Source organism: Rhinoderma darwinii, chromosome 4, assembly GCF_050947455.1.
Source record: "Rhinoderma darwinii isolate aRhiDar2 chromosome 4, aRhiDar2.hap1, whole genome shotgun sequence".
NCBI lineage: Eukaryota > Metazoa > Chordata > Amphibia > Anura > Rhinodermatidae > Rhinoderma > Rhinoderma darwinii.
The window spans coordinates 25,581,878-25,601,358 of record NC_134690.1 but is presented as its reverse complement, the minus strand read 5'-3'; the positions used below and the strand labels follow the sequence as shown (position 1 = coordinate 25,601,358).

Sequence of the window (19,481 nt, the reverse complement as noted above, 5' to 3'; positions counted from 1 at the left end):
AATGTCTTTGCAGCTGATCTACCTGGTGGTGTTCATGGCACTTCTAGTCTGTTGGTAGATGAAGATGAGGGGCCACAGTCATATCTATGATTATGAATCCCAAATTGTGGAACATTATAAGCCCCTTTCCGATTCTGCTTCCAAAACACCCCATTTTATGCAAATCTGCATAAGACCACCTCTTTGTAGTTGCTGGACAGTTCTTTAAAAAAATGGGACTGTTGGGAACTATGGCTGCAGCCATTAAGACACCCACAGGCACTGACAGTCCAATACAAGCGTTCATGAAAGTTAGAGTGCTTTAACTCATACTATCATTAGTGGTTGACCTACATCAAAGTCAAGTTATAAAAGTATTATTGGTGGGAGTCTGACCTCTGGAATCCCCATTGTAGCCAAAATGAGGGGATCTCCATCCCCATTCTTCACAGGAGAGAGGGTCGAGCATTCTGGCCAATGATGGGGGAGCCAGAGGTTGAAGACCCCCTATTGTTACTTCATAACCTGTCTGATTAACAAGTTGTAAAAGTAAAATAAAAAAAAAGGAGTTCTCATGGGTCGACCTCTTCAGAATGAAGTGATTTTTTTTTTCTTTTTGCAAAACTGAATTCCAAGAGCCATCACTTTGTTATTAGGCAGGACCGAATAGGCGCATAGTCATTATGGGCCTGGAGGTCTTTGTTAGGCCGTCTTTGTAACCCATCGGCACCTTGAAGTCACATCACGGGGGTGGTAATGGGGAGACAAATGCCCCTGGCCGTCAGCACAACGCTACATACAACCTCTCCTATTGACTATTTTCTGGTAACATACATTTTCAGCCCAAAACAAGATTGGATCCAAAGGGGAGAATAATTAAAAAAAAACTTTTCTTCATACATGTCCCACTTTTTAGTTCTTTGGTTTTGACTAAAAAAACCTTGTAAATGGCAAATCTCCACAATCTCAATGTGTGTAGGGTTAGAAATTATCAAGACTTTGTGATATGAGGCCCTCTTCACTATCATGAATCTAAAGATCAACTGTATTATCCAATGAAGGTATTAATTGGCGCTTGAGCCTTGCAAGTACTTAACAGGCCCTGATTATAGGGAGACAATTGTCCATGGGCCTCCTCCTCCCAGTTTCCTCCAGCGCTTATAGCTCATAGATTTCCATCTTGATGTGGGATTACATATATAGCTCCATATAAATACTATTTTGTGCCATCAGGTTTGCATTTATGTATATGATTCAATCTGAGTTGTCTTCACCATCATCAGGGTTTGCAAAATGAAACTTTTGTAGCCAAAGACCTTTGCAATTGACCCTTTTGATTTGTCATCATGGCCAGATTATTGGGTGGACAAAAGGGGCCTCCAACTCACAGTTCCCTCCAGCACTTTTTTCGGACAAGACACGGAAGTTTGAAAAATGTTTAAAAAGGCCATCTCATCAAGAGATACACCCTATTAGGGCATAGCTTAGAACCCCCTCTTTGAACCAAAATTTGTGAGCTGCTCTGTACGAGTGTCTCCTTCTTCCTGGAAGACTCGTGCTATCCATGTATTACATGGACGGCCATTTATATGAATGGCTGACATGTAATTCTACATTTCCAGAGATTGCTACAGCTTACATCTGGCCAGAGAAGGTTTAATCGTCTGTTACTGGAGATGCCGTGATCAGCTGTAATGTGAAAGAGCTTGTCTCTGATGAGACAACCCCCTTAATTTAACCACAATTGAAATAACAATGTTTATGATGAGGTGGCCCCCCACCAAATTTTTCCGCCGTGGGTCACCAAATCTTGTCCAGCCTTGTTAGTCATTATGACGTGGCACAGCACACATTTTATGGATCTTGGGAGCATTGGTGAACCCAACTACAGGGGTGATATCCACCTCAGTCCCAGGAGGAGCCTGCAAAGTAAAGGTCTGCAAAAGCCTTGTGAAGAAGAGGAACAGCTCAGCCTTAGCTAGGTTCTCTCCGGCACACCGTCTTTTACCTAGTAGAAATATATAAAAGAAAATTAGAAAAATGCTGTAATGATATTTGTGGCCTCTTGTGTGTATTAGTAAAGCTGGATATTCATGGGTCAATATAGCCCCAACCCAACCAGGATACCGGTCTTTAAAGGGACATACAGTATATTGCAAGATATCTGCGTTGCTACTAATGGCTCTAACTAAGACTAAGTCACAGCTTGAGCTAAGGACCTTGAAAGCTGAATATATTTGCAGCCTGTGCGGAGGAGGAGCGGGGCAGCGGTGGATGTATAGGCAGCATGCAGAGACAGAAGGAGAAGCTGTGATCCTTCTCCTGTCCCTGTATATCTGAAGATAATCCCAGGGGAAGGGGGTAACATGAACTTTTCTTCATGTTATCATCACTCACCTTTATCAATTAGAGAGCATACTTTCTAAGGGTGAGGACACACGGCAAGCCAAAACCAAGCCAGCATGCGGTGGCGGATGAGCGCATGATTTTGCCGGTAATATCAGTTTTATTGGCTGAATCATTACCCATGTGGCTTTTCTCAACCTGATTACTACATTTATGGGGTCTTTTTGTTCAAAAAAGGAGTGCGAAGATGAGCAGCAGCTCAGCTAATCACCCCTCTCCGCCTAATTAGGCCGTTTATAGACTCCACAACCCGGACATTTACCATTGTCTGGTGGTGGCATCAAACAAGTCACACCAAGCACTTGCACCACACACAAACATCAATAAAGTTTTAAAGTTTGGAGATTGTACATTGTCCCTATCGTGTCGATACCTGATCTTTAGCGTAAAATCCGCTGACTGGTTCTTTAGCGATACCTGTTAAATGCTACATCCATAGCGATAACGATTATCACTAAAGAGGAATGTCGGACAGATGAATAGATGGGAAAGATTTCCGTCAGTCAGAAAAAACATTTCCACCCACTGATGGTCGCTGTAAATCATTATTTACAGCTAGCCCCACTAAAATAAATCAGTATTAGATAAAGTTGCATGAAGGTTGTGTGTATTAATTATTAAGTTGTATTTTTATGCATGGTATGATGCGCGCTCTCCAAAAACTTAGATTTTAGTAGCATAGAAGCTGTCTGCCATGTGCAGTATATTTTATTTAACACATTTGTGTCTGATGGACAAATATCACATGACCTCAGTTTCAGCATTTTTGAGAACGCAACCTCTTGTTGATGCAGAAATATGTGGCGTATATGAATTTTTCATCTTGATCTATTATTTTTTTATTTCTATGTGAGAAATAATTGTATATGTGAGTTTTAGGTACAAATGTATGTTATAATGTATTTTAAAAAAATGATTCCTGTTTGTGACAAAGTTAGGTGAGGGTGGAAATGGATACCAACAGCATGTCAAGACAACTGCAATCGTCAGGTTGTCGGTTTCCAGGAAATATATAGGATTTGGATGTGCACTCACTTTTTATGTTGTGTAAACCCATTATTTTATTTTGGGAAAAATTGCACAAAATTTTGCACAAAATTGCATGCACATATACCCAAAAGTGTATAAAGTGCTCAGTAGCATTTTGACAATGTGCTAGATGTCCTCTTTATGAAAATATAAGTATGGGGGTTTCGTATGATTTTTTTGTTATTTGATTCAAGTTTTATTTGTACATGATATAAGTGCGAAAATTGAGGTGCAAAATTTCCCAAATTTCCAATAAGTGAAAGGTTTTAATTAAAAGTAAGCAGTGCTGAAATAATCATCATTTTTTTATAGGGCACTGAGCGGACTGTGTTTTAGTAGTGCAGTCCTGCAGTGTATGGAAACCCCAGATGACATATTGTAGCAAATAACCAACTCAGCTCTGCTACATTGTAGCTCATGAAGTCTATTATAAGTACATGATATGACCAAACTATTGACCGGGGAAATAAGGACTGTGGAATGATATGCAAACATGCTACAATACCTGCTGAAAAAGGCAGAAATGCGTCATTTTCCACAAAGTGTCCATGAGAATTGAGAAAATGTTGAGGGTAAAATTCATCCGGTTTTTCAAAGTATTTTTTATCCCTCAGTGCAGAAGTCAATAACGGAAGAACATGGGTGCCCTGTAAGTACAAAGGAGTGGAAAGTCCTGTGTTATATAATATTATGTCTGATACACAGTTACGCTATAGGCAATTCTTAATTATACCCTATTATATATGGGAGCCCTTGGAGCCCATCAGCAAGCTGATGAATACTGTCTATAGAATACAGAACGCAGGTAAGGGAGACGTTTCTTGTCCGCTGCTGATAATATTATACTATATTAGCAAACTGCATATAATATAATTTGCTAATATAATTTTATTATTATGTCACTCACTTTACAAGCAGAAATGAGGTGATAATAACCCTGCAGGGACTTCAAACCCTTAGTAACTACCCTGAACGATCCATTAACAGATTACAGGCTCCATTTACAATGACCTGTATATATATATTTTTAGTTTTTGCCATAGATAGCACTTTAGTAAAAGTAAAAATGTTCAGGGCCAAATTAAGGTTTTTGGAGACCTTCTTGGCAAAAAATTTAGTGGAGGCCCCTACCCAACTCTGGCACTCCTAATTTACCGTAGATTGCAAGTTCTTATGGGCAGGGCACTCTTATTTATACTAAAGTCTCCCATTGTCATCAATATATTTTCTGTAATGGTTTTACAGTGTACCTCACCATGGAAGATGGTGGCGCTATTTAAATGATGTGTCGATAAAGACGGTTTATCAGTCAGTTTATCCGTAAGTGAAATCTGTGACTAAAGGTAACAAAAACATCTGGACTTTAAAGGGATTCTTCACTTTGGACCATTCTTTTTGTTAAAAGGCTCCCATGAAGATTAGCTGATCACAGGGTGTCCCACTGCCCACAAGAATCGGCTGTAATCTGTGGGGGATCCTGGCAGCAAGTGTTCAATTCCCCTGCAGTGACTCCACAGGTGAAATTAAGTATTACACAGTTTAATTGAAATCAATGGGTTGTCTGTGTAATGGAAGACAGGTCAGGACAGTAAAGGACAGGTCCTCCAGAGCAAGGGACGGTTTTTGTAACCGCTTTGGCCAAAACATGAGGGTCTTGACCAGAGGACCCCCCCTTTATTGAAACAGGATACGCTAATAAGATATATGTAAATTGTTTTTCTAAACCAGACTTTAATAATTTCTAAACTAGGACATTTATCTCTTACCTTTGGAAGGAAGTAGCCTCTGAACATCATGTCTTGAGTTGTAGCATGTGGAACAATTGCAGGTATAATATTACCAAACCTCTGAATCTCGTGTATGACGGCGTCCGTGTAGGGCATTTGTTTGCGATGTTCGATCTGAGGCTGACGTAGTCCAATCACTTGTTCAATTTCTTTTTGAACATTTTCTGAAAAATAAAGAAATCATCCATGCGATTATGATCCAGAGTATCCAACTCAGCAAGTCTCTTGTGTTTTAGAGACATTATTAATTCAGCCAGTAGGTGGCAGCAGCACACACTGATAGCTGGGGGAGGAGGAGAGTATAGCTCAGAAGAGCTGTGTATTGTACATGGGGACAGAGGGGCTCGTGGGTATTATAACACTCTATATAGGGGGCATGTGGCTGCACTGTGTATAGAGGTTATTAAGATGCACTGTATATCTGGACTATATGGCAGCACTATATATATATATATATATATATATATATATATATATATGGGAGCAAAAGGCTACATTGTGTATGAGTAGTATGTGGCTGGACTCCATATGGGGAATATGGCTGTGTTTAGGGGCCACATGCCGCTAGAATATATATGGAGGCACATGTGGTGGGCATCTTATTTTGCTTTTTTTTGGCATTTTTTGTTTTTTCCGCTGCAAGGTTATTACTGTATATCGGGGCAGGTAGCTATCACCGTATGAGGTGTGGTGGCTGTTATTTTTATTGTATATCTAGCACTCTTAAGGGGGCGGCAAAAGCATCTTGAAAGGCCGGACACAAATATATGCCCCAGTGTGGGTTCAGCCATAATGGAGAATAAAGTCACATGCCTGACCAACTGTCCACTGAAAATCGGGGGGCAAGGTAAATTGAAAGTTATTTGTGGTCCTCAGATGGAGTTAAGGACTCATCTGTGGCCCCTAGAATGTGGTGGGGCGATCACTGCTATTGAGAGATCGCACCTGTTGGGCACTGCTCAGATAAAAAGGCCTCAACCCAGCTGCTCATACTGTAAAGGTCTTACTTTGGATCTCCGGATATTTCATCATCAGCAGGAAGCCCCATCTCAGAGTCGTAGAAGTCGTCTCCATCCCGGCAACAAACAAATTGGACACAAGCGTCATCAAGTTGTCGTTGTGGAAGTAAAGTTCAGAGTCAGGATTATTCTGGAACATCAGAGACATTAGTGAGTAAATGAAGGATGTTCGTGCAGGAAGTCGTAATGGAAGAAAGTAATAATAATATGTACTGTAAAATAACCAGCAGCTAATATCCAGAGTAACCACCATGTGCAGCACGGACAGCAGCTAGATGGGCTGGGAGTGATCAATAAGGTGCTGGTCGGTGGTCTCCGGTATCTGGAGCCGTGCTGACTGCAGTGCATCCCACGTTTTCTGGAGGGTGCGTGGGGGAGGATCCAAGACTATCGAGGTCCCACAGATGATCAATTGGGTTCAAGTCTGGTGAATTAGGGGGCCAGGGAAGTACTTGGAAGTCTTGGTCGTGCTCTTACAACCACTGTCGGACATTTCTAGAAGTGTGACATGTCGCATTGTCTTGCTGGAAGATTCCACCTGCCCCAGGGAAGACAACCAGCATGAATGAATGGACGTGATCTGCAACTATGGATTCATACCCAAATTGGTTCAGTGCCTTCCACATGGATGAGTGGCCCAGAGAATGCAATGAAAATATTCCCCAGACCATAACGCTGGCGCCTCCGGCTCGTGTTCTTCCAGCACTGGTTGCAGGGTGTTTGTTCTCTGATGTTTCTCGCCTGACACGCCAACGTCCATCCGTTCCATGAAGCAGAAGAAGTGACTTATCGGAGAAGGCAGCCCTTTGCCAATCATCGGTGGTCCAATTCCAATACTGCCGAGCAAATTAAAGCTTTTTCTTTTCGATGCACCTTTGTTACATAGGGGCAGGGACCATCCGTCTGGTTCGGAGCCCCATACGCAGTTGGGTTCACTGAACTGTTATTTTAGACACACGTCTGGTAGTCCCCTGGTTGATTTTCATGGTGAGCTGCTCCACTGTAGCGTGTCGTTCGGCCCTCGCGCACCTTCGTAACCGACGTTCACCCCTCACATCAATGGCACTTGGTGCTCTGCAGTTTTCACATCGGTTATTCCCAATGGAATAACGGTTTCCACTCACGATTCACTTTCACCACAGCAGCACGTGAACAGTTCACAAACTGCGCTGTGTGAGAAATACCGCCACCCTTGGCCCGAAAGCCAATAATCATCCCTTTTTGCAACTCTGATAAATCTCCCCTTTTACCCATGGAAACAACGAGTGATATGTGATCAGACAGCATAACGCGCACCTTATATTCCCACCAAGCCACGACATATCACTTCCTTCATGGGCTATGCGCTGCCGACGTCAAAAGTAGAAGGTGGTCATAATAATGGGACTCAACTGTGTGTGCGCGTGCGCGTGCGCACACACACACACACCACACACACACACACACACACACAGTTTGTTGAATACAATAGCATTTGGTATGCAATTTGTCTATCTACCTACAGTAGCCTATGGAAGAGCAGGGACATACCTCCCTGCTCTGTCAGTGTTCAATAGCATCTGCGTCCAAAGGATGCAGACACTATTGAATGTGGCATCGCTACCGCTGTAGCAGCCATAGCAGCTGCTAGCGGCACCTACGGGCATGTGCCTCATGCCGCGGGCCCCGTAGCAGCCGCTATGGCTGCTACGGCGGTAGTTACGCCACTGTATCTATCCATCTATCTCTATTCATTTTTACACAACCAACAAATCCCAGCAGATTCCATTGATTTATAATTAGTTCCATGAAGTTTATGTTTTGTTTTTTTGTTAATATGGAAGAACACTGCAGACAACTGTTATTTCCTCTAAAAAACACCAATGGAAATCTGATGGAATGGAGATTAGCTGTGGTGTGAACGGAAATTGTAACTATAGCAGGAATATCACATACAGAAGTAACAGATTAGTATATTAGGATGAAGAATATATAATAATCATACTACCACATTATGGGATTACACGTTACCTCCAGTTGCTTGATCAGAAAGGCATCAATGAAGTTCCCCTGGTGATTTACGTCCAGTTGACTCTTCTGCCGGGTGAATGTTTCCCTTATAAAGTTATTTAACTCCTCATTGTTCTTGAATACTGTCCTATGACCTCCAGGTAACCAACGAACTATGTATGGGTACGTGTTGTACAACTTGTAGAAATAAGACACAAATACGATTAGTCACAATACCAAATATTCCTCTTTTATCACCATGTTGATCCAACATTTTGTGCTGATAGTTTCTTAATAAACTTTTATAGCGATCAGAGTTCGGATTGCCTGCTACAGAGCTCCAAATCCCCTGCATAGATAGAGAGTAAAATATTAAATTTCTGTCTGCCTGCAGCCACCACTAGAGGGAGCTCACTGCATACCTATTTATTATTGTGTTATATGTATGTGTTACATAGTTACATAGTTACATAGTTACATAGTTAGTACGGTTGAAAAAAGACACATGTCCATCAAGTTCAACCAAGGGATGGGAAAGGGGAAGGGAAACATTTCTACACATAGGAGCTAATATTTTTTTGTTCTAGGAAATTATCTTTTCCTTTTTTGCAGCATCTCCTGTCCCTGCTGTGACGGCTCCTGCGGTGACTATTCCATAGATTCACAGTTCTCACAGTAAAGAAGACTTGTCGCCTCTGCAGGTTGAACCCTTTTTTTCCCAGACGGAGGGAGCGCCCCCTTGTTTTTTGAGGGGGTTTTACATGGAAAAGGATTTCACCATATTTTTTGTATGTGCCATTAATATATTTATATAAGTTAATCATGTCCCCCCTTAGTCGTCTTTTTTCAAGGCTAAATAGCTTTAATTTTTTTTTTGTCTTTCCTCATAACTTAGATTCCCCATGCCCCTAATTAGTTTAGCTGCTCTTTTTTTTTTTTTTTTACCTCCAGGACATCCTTTCTATGAACTGGAGCCCAGAACTGGACTGCATATTCTAGATGAGGCCTCACTAATGCTTTGTAAAGTGGCAATATTACATCCCTGTCCCGCGAGTCCATGCCTCTTTTAATACAAGACAATATCCTGCTGGACTGTTGTATGCAGTGGCGTAACTGCCGCTATAGCAGCCGTAGCGGCTGCTACGGGGCCCGCAGCATGAGGGGGCCCGTGCCACCCGCCGGCGCGGGCCCCCCCATGGCCGGAGGCTCCGCTAGCAGCCGCTATGGCTGCTACAGCGCCACGCCACTGAAGGGGTTGTTCCTGCAAAAGACATGCATCGGGATGCATGTGTGATCACTGGGACGCCCAGCGAAAGTCCCCCGAAGTTCTCCATGACAAATCTCGGACTTCCAGTGGTCTGTCTGCAGCTCCATAGAAATGAATTGTGCACTGGTTGCGCTTGTGCGCATGCGTGACCCTGCGCACCTTTCATTTTTATCGAACTGCGCAGACTCCGGAAGTCTGAGGTTTGTCATGGAGAACTTGGGATACTTTCGGTCCCCCGTTCTCCTTATCGCTGCCAGCGATCACAAATGTATCCCCTATCCTGTGTATAGGCGATGCATGTCTTTTGTAGGACAAACTATAGGCCGTTTTTTTTTTTGGGGGGGGGCTATATGGAGTTATCTACAGGGGAGGTCTGTATGCCGTTATCTACAGGGGGGGCTGTATGGCGTTATCTACAGGGGGTGTCTGTATGGCGTTATCTACAGGGGGCTGTATGGCGTTATCTACAGGGGGGCTGTATGGCGTTATCTACAGGGGGCTGTATGGCGTTATCTACAGGGGGCTGTATGGCGTTATCTACAGGGGGCTGTATGGCGTTATCTACAGGGGGCTGTGTATGGTGCTATCTACAGAGGGGGCTGTATGGAGTTATCTACAGGGGGGTTCTGTATGGCGTTATCTACAGGGGAGGTCTGTATGCCGTTATCTACAGGGGGGGCTGTATGGCGTTATCTACAGGGGGCTGTATGGCGTTATCTACAGGGGGGCTGTATGGCGTTATCTACAGGGGGGCTGTATGGCGTTATTTACAGAGGGGGACTGTATGGCGTTATCTACAGGGGGGATTGGAGCTGTAAGACGTTATCTACAGGGGGCTGTGTATGGTGCTATCTATAGGGGGGTGCTGTGTGGTGGAATCTATAGGGAGGCACTATCTACAAGGGGGGGTGTTGTGTGATACCCAGCGGAGGGGGGGCCCCAGTCAAAAGTTTGCTATGGGGCCCAGTCTTTCCTAGTTACACCCCCGGTTGTATGTAGTAAGTTCCTAGGCTCCGCTAGTGGTGACTGAAGGAAGCTAAAATATTATACTATAATAAACTATATATTAATAAGTTAATTGGGACAGAGTTTTGGGTCTATTTAGATTAATGGAAAAAAAAATTATGTTCAAGGGTGGACCTTCACTTCACGTGGTTGTAGTAGAACGAAGGCCAGGGTGGCTGCTGATCACAGAGGGTACTAGCAGCATAACCCCTCGGCAATCAGCTGATCGTTGCGTGATCTGTGAAGAAGGGAGGGTTAATCTAAAGTGGACAAACCCTTTAATCAAAATCATCTCTATAAGTACACTACATTTATTAATACAGTAAAAAAAAAAAAAAAAAAAAAAGTTTACCAGTTTGCTGGCACGGTGGAATTAAAGGGACCATAAATTTCTCCATTGACAGACTAGGAAGTATTAGCATTGCCCTTTTAAAACGGAGATTACAGATGTTATCATTTAACACAACTGATCATGCTATCAATCTATAATGTCTGTGGTTTTCTATAGGACTGCAGGTAAATCTACAGATCTATGTTAACCCATTCAGTTTAATCAGAAATTCAGCTCTGCTACATCTTTAATTACTTAGCCCATTACTACCACAAATTCTGTGGATATTTTTAGAGGTCAATACTTTACTATGCCGCTGGAAACCTTCCAGGAAATTGTTGGCTACTTGTAGTGGATTTCAGGAGCATCGCTAGACTCTGAAGACACCTCGGGCACCTTGGATCACTGGTCAAATGCGGGAGAGGAGGGTCACTTCCTAGGAAGATATTCTGCAGCAATCGAAAGTGACAATCACTGGAGTCTGGGAAAAATGTAAAACTTACCATGATCATTGGGCTTCCCAAGAGCTTGAAGTTTTCATTGACTAAATTCATGAGTTTGAGGATTGTTGGGTCTCCATAATCGTATCGGTAGCCAAGTAATATAGAAACTATGACATTGGCCACAGCAGTGTTGATGATGGTTGTGTTCTCAACCGGCTTTCCTAGAAGAAGAAGACAAGACTTCGGTATAATATCTTCAACCATACTCAGACACAATGGCTGCTCTTCTACTGACATATGGATTACCTCGGCCCATAGCGAGAATGTAAGTGACTCGGGGCAGTGGTTGCCACTATGTTAAGCCCCTTTTCTTTTAATAAACAGTATAGGCGGAGGTGGAACCAGCCACAAGATTTTCATAACCAACGAAAATTTGTCAATCTATCCTCCTTCCGGTTACAGGAATGAGACCCAACTGTGAAGGCATGAGGGTCTTCTTCTGAACCAAACTGGGTGACCGAGGCTGACTACTCCTTGGTCAAGTAGCTTGGGTAGGCATTGACCTTTTCTTGGCAGAGAGGTCCCGGGCGTAGACATAGGTGCAAGAAAATGGTCTACTTCCCACATTCTGTGTAGAAAACGTATGGCTATAAACATACTTACAAATTTTCGGGTGGCTCTTCGTGTGCTGCCATATGGTGCATTTGTACATGGCACAAGTATTTTCTGTTAGATTCCTTATGAATCCAATAAAAGAAAAAACTTTATGCCTCCGTGTGAAGTTACAGTATGACCCCATAGACTTCTATGGGTGTTGTATTTTGGCCCCACACAACATTTATGGAACTGTAATACGGTTGTGTGTATGAGCCCTTAATCCCTGAATGATGAATGGCAGGCATATCCCCTGCTGGCGAGTGATTTATCCCGCTAAGTAAGGCCTCATGCACACGATCGTACGGGTTTTTACAATCCGCAAATACAGATCCGCAAATACGGGTGCACATCCGTAGCCGTCCGCAATAACTGAATGTCCCATAGACTTTATGTGCGAGTCCACGCCCCAATTGGGGACAAGAATAGGACGTTCTATATTTTGGGGATAATTTCTACGGCCCAGATACACATCCGTAAATATACGTAATGGTGTCCGTGGCCTATAGATTTCAATGGGTTTGCAATTTCATCTGCATTTACCTGATCCGTAATTACGGATGAAAACTACAGTCGTGTGCATGGGGCCTAATGGATATATATCTGTCTTTGATATCTCGTAGGTACTGTGCAATGTACCCACAAGATTGTGGTGGTTTAACCTCTTAGATGCCGTGGCATCTAAAGTGTTTGACAGAGAAAGGGGCTCACTCTGTCATCCCATTGGCTCCTGTGACGCGATCACGGGTTGCGATTGGTTACCGCGGCAGTTGGGGTCTAACAAAGAGATTAAAACTGACAAGCAATAATTCTCTGGAATACTAAGTATTCCAAAGCATTATATTTTAGATCAAGTGATCACAGCTAGACGAACCAAAAATTACAAATCGAAATAATGTATAATAAAGTTTAATATAAAAACATCCCGCTTTAAGAAAAAAAAGCAACAACTACTTAAAAAGTATTTTACTGATTAACTATAGGAAGATATAAAAAATGTAAAATAAATATATATATAAAAGATATCTCCACAAATGTAACGACCTAAGAAATAAAGATAGCATATTATTTATCACATGACCATGGACAGAATTGTATTTACTAGATGTAAACAATGAATGTCCCTACTGAATAACAGCAAGCAGAGATCTTGAGAAATTCATACATAAAGTATACTGGTAAATTGTATAACTTTTAATTATCCCAAAAAATAACATTACTTTGCTTAAACCGAAATATCCCCTTAATCAAATTATACGGTATTTACCCCAAAATGTTAAAGACTAAAAATTAAAAAACAAAAAACAAAAGCCCATCATACTACTACATTGATGGGAAAAGAAAAAAAAGTTATGGCTCTTGGGAAGCGGCTTTGCCCGAAAAAAAAAAAAAAAGGCTGTGCAGGGAACCAAAATTGTTGTGCAGTTTTTCGGCCAGCATGTCCGCTGTAAGAAACAACACGTAGAAAAAAATAAATAAAATATACCCTCCTATCCTGCGGCCTGGCCTCCTGGGATGACGTTTTATCCCATGTGACTGCTGCAGCGGTCACATGGTATAAACGTCACCCTCCCTGGGAGGCCGGCCTGGACGAAGAAACAGAATTCTGGGTAAGTATAAGATTTTTTTTTTCTGAGTTGCGTTTTGTGTGTCAGAATCGCAGCTTTTCCGCCACACAAAATGCAACGTTTGTTACACTATTTGTTGTGGGTTTTACCTCCCTGTTAAATACAAAAGGGAAAACCCGCAACACAAAAGCAGTGATTACCGCAGGTCAATTTCTGAGTGTTTTTTCCGCTCACCATTTACGCAGCGTGTGGATGAGATTTGTCCAAGTCTCATCCTCTTTGTTGCTACTGTATTATGCTGCGGATTTTCCTCAACTAAATCCGTTGCGGAAAATCTGCAGCATTTACACCATCTGTGAGCTTACCCTAAGGAGTGAAATGTATTCAACTCCGAAGCTATCCTTATAACACATGCGCATTAGGCCAGGGCTACACGGCGAATTTGGTCAGGCCACAAGAAGATTGCAACGCGACATCGCAATTAATGATTGTAAACGTGAGCACATTACCACATGCAACTTAACGTGACTATGACCTTGAGTCTAAAACAATCCAAACCCGCTGGCATTATGGTTGCAAAACACAAGTCACACACACAACTTTTTCCTACACAGACTTTAATATAAGTGGCGTGCAACTGCGACTCATTTGAAACATGGCAGCGTTTGAGTGTCTTTTGGATCTTGCAATGCCGGTAACGCATGCAACTCGCAACCAAATCGCACCCTAAGTTAGTGCAACATCAAGTCACCGGCAAATCGCAAACATTTTTTGTTTCACGACTTGTGTGCAACTAGATGTGTCGCCGTGTAGCCTTAGCATAAGATATAGCAGGCACCAAGTTCACAACTGATCGGCTACTACAGCATGACTAGTCGTGGATTGTACATGGGACTTCTTACCTCCATAGGATTTAAATATCTGGACTAGTGAGTCACATTCTTCAATGATCCGATCTTCTAAGGATTTCTTCCCCATTCCAAAGTCTCTCAACTTTGATATAGTAAATCGTCTCATCACTTTCCAGTTTTCGCCATGAGCAAAGACAACACCTAGGAAAAGACAGCTGAACAGTATAATTTAAAGAAATCTACCTTGGCCCTTTTATACGGGTCAATGATTGGGCAAACGAGCGTTCATATGAACGCTCTTTCCCGATCATTGTCTTGTGTAATAAGGGCAACGCTCAGCCGATGTACGAACAAACGCACGTTCATTAGCCGAGCTGCTCTATTATGCATAATAAAAGCGAGTGACTGTAGTAATGAACGGTCGTCCCTATAAATAACCAATGATTGCCCCGTGTGATAGCAGAAAATGAGCGCCGATCAACAAGCTGGCTCGTTGATCGGCGCTTGTTTACATGGCCCATGTCGGGCCGAGTAATAGTACATGTAGCCAAATTCCTTTAGTCCAGCATTATCTTAGTCTTGGTTTTCTTTCAGAAATTTCTCTACGCTTACAATTGATTTGAGATACTTTTCAATGATCGTCCAATAATCTGAAATATCCAATAATATAGATTGGACGATCATTGAAAAGTATCTCAAATCAATTGTAAGCGTAGAGAAATTTCTGAAAGAAAACCAAGACTATGATAATGAGGCATTTGCAAATGTTTTCTTTCTCCTCAACCATCTGCTTCTGGTCTTATGCTGGATTATCACATCTCGGTTACCAGATATTTACGATGGATGGCGAATTATAAGCATTTCAACGGATATTATTTTTTATGCTTTGTTCTACTGCAGCTCTACAAACAGCATTTATGCCAGAAAAAAAAAAGCCCTTAAACCTTACAAATTGCACATACAGCGATCAGTCAACATTAAAACCACCTGCCTAATATTGTGTAGGTCGCTCTCGTGCCACCAAAATAGCTTAGACCGTCGAGACGTGGACTACACAAGACCTCTGATATTGTCCTGTGGTATCTGGCCCCTAGATGTAAGCAGCAGGTCCTTTAAATCCTGTAAATTGTGAGGTGCGGCCTCCATGGATCAGATTTTTTTTTTCAGCGCATCCCAATGATGATCGATTGGATTGAGATCTGGGAAACTTGGAGGCAAGTCAACACCTTGAACACTTTGTCATGTTCCTTAGACCATTCCTGAGCAATGTTTACAGTGAAAATAAAAACGAAAAGCACGGCGCCACATAGTGCAGGTCAATGAGATTAGGCAAGCTAGGGGTAGTGACATACCATGCTCACCTAATGACGAAAAATTTGGTCGCAAGGATAATCCACAAGTGCTGCTGCCAAGATCCAGACCGGTTAACCAAATGGTCACCGCTTGACGAAATAATTAGAACAATGGAAAAGGGAAGGATCTTTTCGAGGCGCTGCTGCGTGGCTGATTTTTTATATTTTTTTTTAATCAGCCACGCAGCAGCGCCTCGTAAAGATCCTTCCCTTTTCCATTGTTCTAATTATTATGTTTACAGTGAGGCAGGAGCATTATCCTGCTGAAGAGGGCACTGCCATTACGGATGCACTTCGTTACCATGAAGGGGTGTATCAGTCTGCAACAATGTTTAGGTCGGTGGTACGTGTCACATCCACATGAATGTCGGGATACAAGTTTTCCCAGCAGAATATTGTCCAGATCACCACACTGCCTCCGTCGGCTTGTCTTCTTCCCATAGTGCATCATGGTGCCATCTCCAGCCACCAGGTAAGTGGCGCACATGCACCTGGCTATCCAGATGATGTAAAAGAAAACATGACTGATCGGACCAGGCCACCTTCTTACATTTCTCCATTATCCAGTCCTGATGCTCACGTGCACATTGTAGGCGCTTTAGTCGTTTGACAGGTGTCAGCATGGGCACTCTGACCGGTCTGTGGCTACGTGGTGCCCATGCTGCAAGCCACGATGCTCTGTGTGTTCTGACACCTTTCTATCATGACCAGCAGTAATTTGTGCTACAGTAGCTCTTCTGTGGGATTGGACCAGATGGGTAAGCGCACCAGTGAGTATTGGATGCCATAGAAAAGGCTTATGAGCGCCAAAAGATGTCGCTGTAGACTAAGGACCTGCACTGACCGCTATCAAAAGACAGTGGGCAGTCGGGAAGACATGAATAAAAGTGTGTTTATTATTTTTTTGTTTTGTTTTAATATCATTTGCATTATTGTCTGTGCAAATAGGCTTGGGGGGGGGGGGGGGGTTGTTAGGTTCTGGGCTTTCAGCCCTGACCATTGAAGTCCTGAGGTTGGTAGGGAAGTGCTAGAGGGAGATCCCTTCTTTGATATCACCCCAATCAGTAATGATCACTATGCTTAAGGGGTGAAACGACCAATGCCCTCTGGTTTGTAAAGTGCTGCGGAATATGTTGGTGCTATATAAAGAGATTATTATAATAATGAATTAAAGGGCTAATATGTGCCCATTTTACCATAACCCTTTGCTGTTTCTTTAAATATCGGTATATCAGCTCTTCCGGAGAATTCTTCAGCATGGTTGACGAAAGCGTCCTTTATTGCATCACACCCATACAAAACCACAACTTTCTGCATCCCGAACTGCACACTGAACACTGGGCCAAACTTGTTGCTCAGCTGTAAAATAAAATATCACACAAAGCAATGTTATTTTATATAATTATTGTTCTTCTTGATGTATAATTCTGCTCGTAACAGGAATATTCCATACAGGGTCATAGCTGGGTGGGGGCATGTGCTGGGTGGCGCCAGTCTGCTTTGGCTAGGGTATTTACATACAGGGCTAGGGCAAATAACTGAATGTGGAAGGAAAGCCTAGCTACAGCTCAGCCCCATGTGCCACACAGGGATCCTGGAAGCTGAGATATAAGATGTTGTTTGGGGAGGTCCGCACACTGTAGAGCTTCTAGAGCTGTCCTTGTGTTTCCTATTAGATGGAGGGAAGACTAATGTCGCCGATGAACTTCTTTCCCTGAAAAATAAGGCACATTTTGGCAATTCCAAGGGCATGGCACTGACAATAGTTTTTATTGACTCCGTAGATCCGCTACATGTTTATTCAAACGGGGCAAGGGAGAAAAACTGCTGCAAAACTCTTCTAACTGCAACTTATCTCCTAACTGAATAAAAAGGATCGGGCGTGTTGAAATCCAACATGACTGACCATTCTTTCCCTCGACATCTGGCCCCGGAAACAGTCGGGATCATTAACTTAACGTGTATGGAATAATTAAAGCAAGTCTACTGTCTGAGGACATCACCAAACAGCTCCCCATATCTCGGCTTCCTGGACTCCTGGACCCTTTAATTGTGACATGGGGTGAGTGTGTGGAGTTGAAAGTAGAATAAAGCTATTTTTTGGGGTAGTCTTTCAGTTTAGATCACACTGTATAACATTGAAGATTGGATTTATGTTGAGCTCTAAAGGCTCCAATCAGATAGTAGTCTGGATAATTATCGACATGGAGGTCTCAGCTGTCACTTTTTGGCCATGCTCACACAGCTGAGGGTCAGTCTCGAATTTCTGCTGCAGATTCATGGGTAAATCAGCTATGGAATTTTCAGATTTATAAAAATCTGTTGTCCGAACATAGCCTTTCAACCCAACTTTTATAGCGAGGGCAGTTCCAGGTATATGTGGGCTCTTCAGTGACAGTCATAGTGGCGCCCCTGTCTAGTCCACCCTCTGCTTGCCAATAGTAGAGCATATTTACTCAGATTGCTAAGGGGCCCATCCAAGCCCAATCGGCCCTGGCATCTGCTGAGGCTTATCTGGTGCTGAGGCTGGCGATAACATTTCTTTTATCATACCAATGACTAATGATGAGGTTACCCGGGAACTGTCAGTTGCAAAACTGAATCGTGAAGTGTGATAATCGCAAGGTCGTCTGAAACTTCCTGATAAACCAATGAACACTTTGGCAGAACCTGATTGACCCCATTATAAGTCAATAGGGCCCACTGGTTAACAACTTCCGTTTTTCTGTCCCATTATAGGAACAGGAAAGCGAAAATTATGTCAGTGCCTGATCCATCACATGACGGACAACAAAGTAACCCATTGACTTTGATAGGTTCCATTGGATTTCCGTCATAGTGTCAATCTTGTTACTGGAAAAAAATTGGACTGCACTATGCTATTTTTTCCAGGATTTTTGACAGTACCTAGCGAAGCCTCCAACTCAAATGTCAATGAAGCCTATGGTCAGATTAGAAAAGCATGCTGCACTATTCTATAACAAAACCTGACAAACACATTTGAAGTCAATAGAAGTAAAAAAAAAATGGTTCATGTCCATTATGGATCCCGGAAACTGAAACAGCCTCTGTTTACATCTGCTTCGGATGCTCCATTCAGAGCCTCCATCTCTGATACGGTCAGAGCTTTTCTTTCCATCCAATCAATAGACGCCACACAAAACTCATTGTAAGTCCATGGGGTCCATACGAAGGATCCAGCATTGTGTAATGGTTTCTGGTAAAAACGGAAACCACGACGCAGATGTGAACTGAGCCTAATAGTTTCAGATGAGTTTATTTCCTCCATTTATCTAATTCCATAGGAACAGCAGGAGGACAAATAAACATATGACTTACCTGGGTGAATGTTTTGCTAGGGTCCTTTATGTCAAATAAATGCATATTCCCAATGATGGGTAAGCAGTTTGGTCCCGGAGGGAAATTCTTGTTTTTGTTTTGTTTCTGATCATAAAATACTTTGTTCAAAAGAAGGAATATAATGATCAAGAGGAGAATTGTGATAATGCCAAGGGTGAACATGATGTTAGTCGAATCTGTATAGACAAATAAAGAGGGTCATCCATGAAAAATTATGTAGTGACTAGAGATTCCTATACATTTTCCCTGTCTATATATCCCTTCAGCATGACCTCTTCATGTAAGGCAGCATGTAACCACATTGGCCGCGGGTATAGATCCAAATGACTTCCATACCCCTCCTCCCTCTCTACTTGGCACAACATTCCTACAACTTTCAGTTGATACTACAACCCCAGAAGTCCATCCTTACTTGTCAAAAAGCCTCGAGTAGCACTACTT

The 19,481-nt window shown here is 42.5% G+C and overlaps 1 protein-coding gene across 1 annotated transcript; it reads right to left on the bottom strand.

The window, feature by feature from the left end:
• Window positions 1–738: 738 nt before the first annotated feature.
• LOC142759087 (cytochrome P450 2C5-like) lies at window positions 739–19,202 on the bottom strand. The gene is made up of 9 exons (XM_075860936.1): window positions 19,020–19,202; window positions 16,877–17,039; window positions 14,380–14,529; window positions 11,316–11,476; window positions 8,231–8,407; window positions 6,209–6,350; window positions 5,181–5,365; window positions 3,920–4,061; window positions 739–1,987 (listed from the first exon to the last, which is right to left on the bottom strand). The coding sequence occupies exons 1-9, from the start codon at window positions 19,200–19,202 to the stop codon at window positions 1,803–1,805; spliced, it is 1,488 nt and encodes a 495-aa protein (XP_075717051.1). The 3' UTR covers window positions 739–1,802.
• Window positions 19,203–19,481: the final 279 nt, after the last annotated feature.

Bases quoted from the DNA above. Each gene is read 5' to 3' on its own strand.
- LOC142759087 (XM_075860936.1), bottom strand. From the start codon at position 19,202: ATGTTCACCCTTGGCATTATCACAATTCTCCTCTTGATCATTATATTC. The intron at 17,040-19,019 runs GTAAGTCATATG...TTTATTTTACAG, and splicing joins CTAGCAAAACATTCACCCAG to CTGAGCAACAAGTTTGGCCC. The intron at 6,351-8,230 runs GTAACGTGTAAT...CTGATGTTCCAG, and splicing joins TTCTGATCAAGCAACTGGAG to AATAATCCTGACTCTGAACT.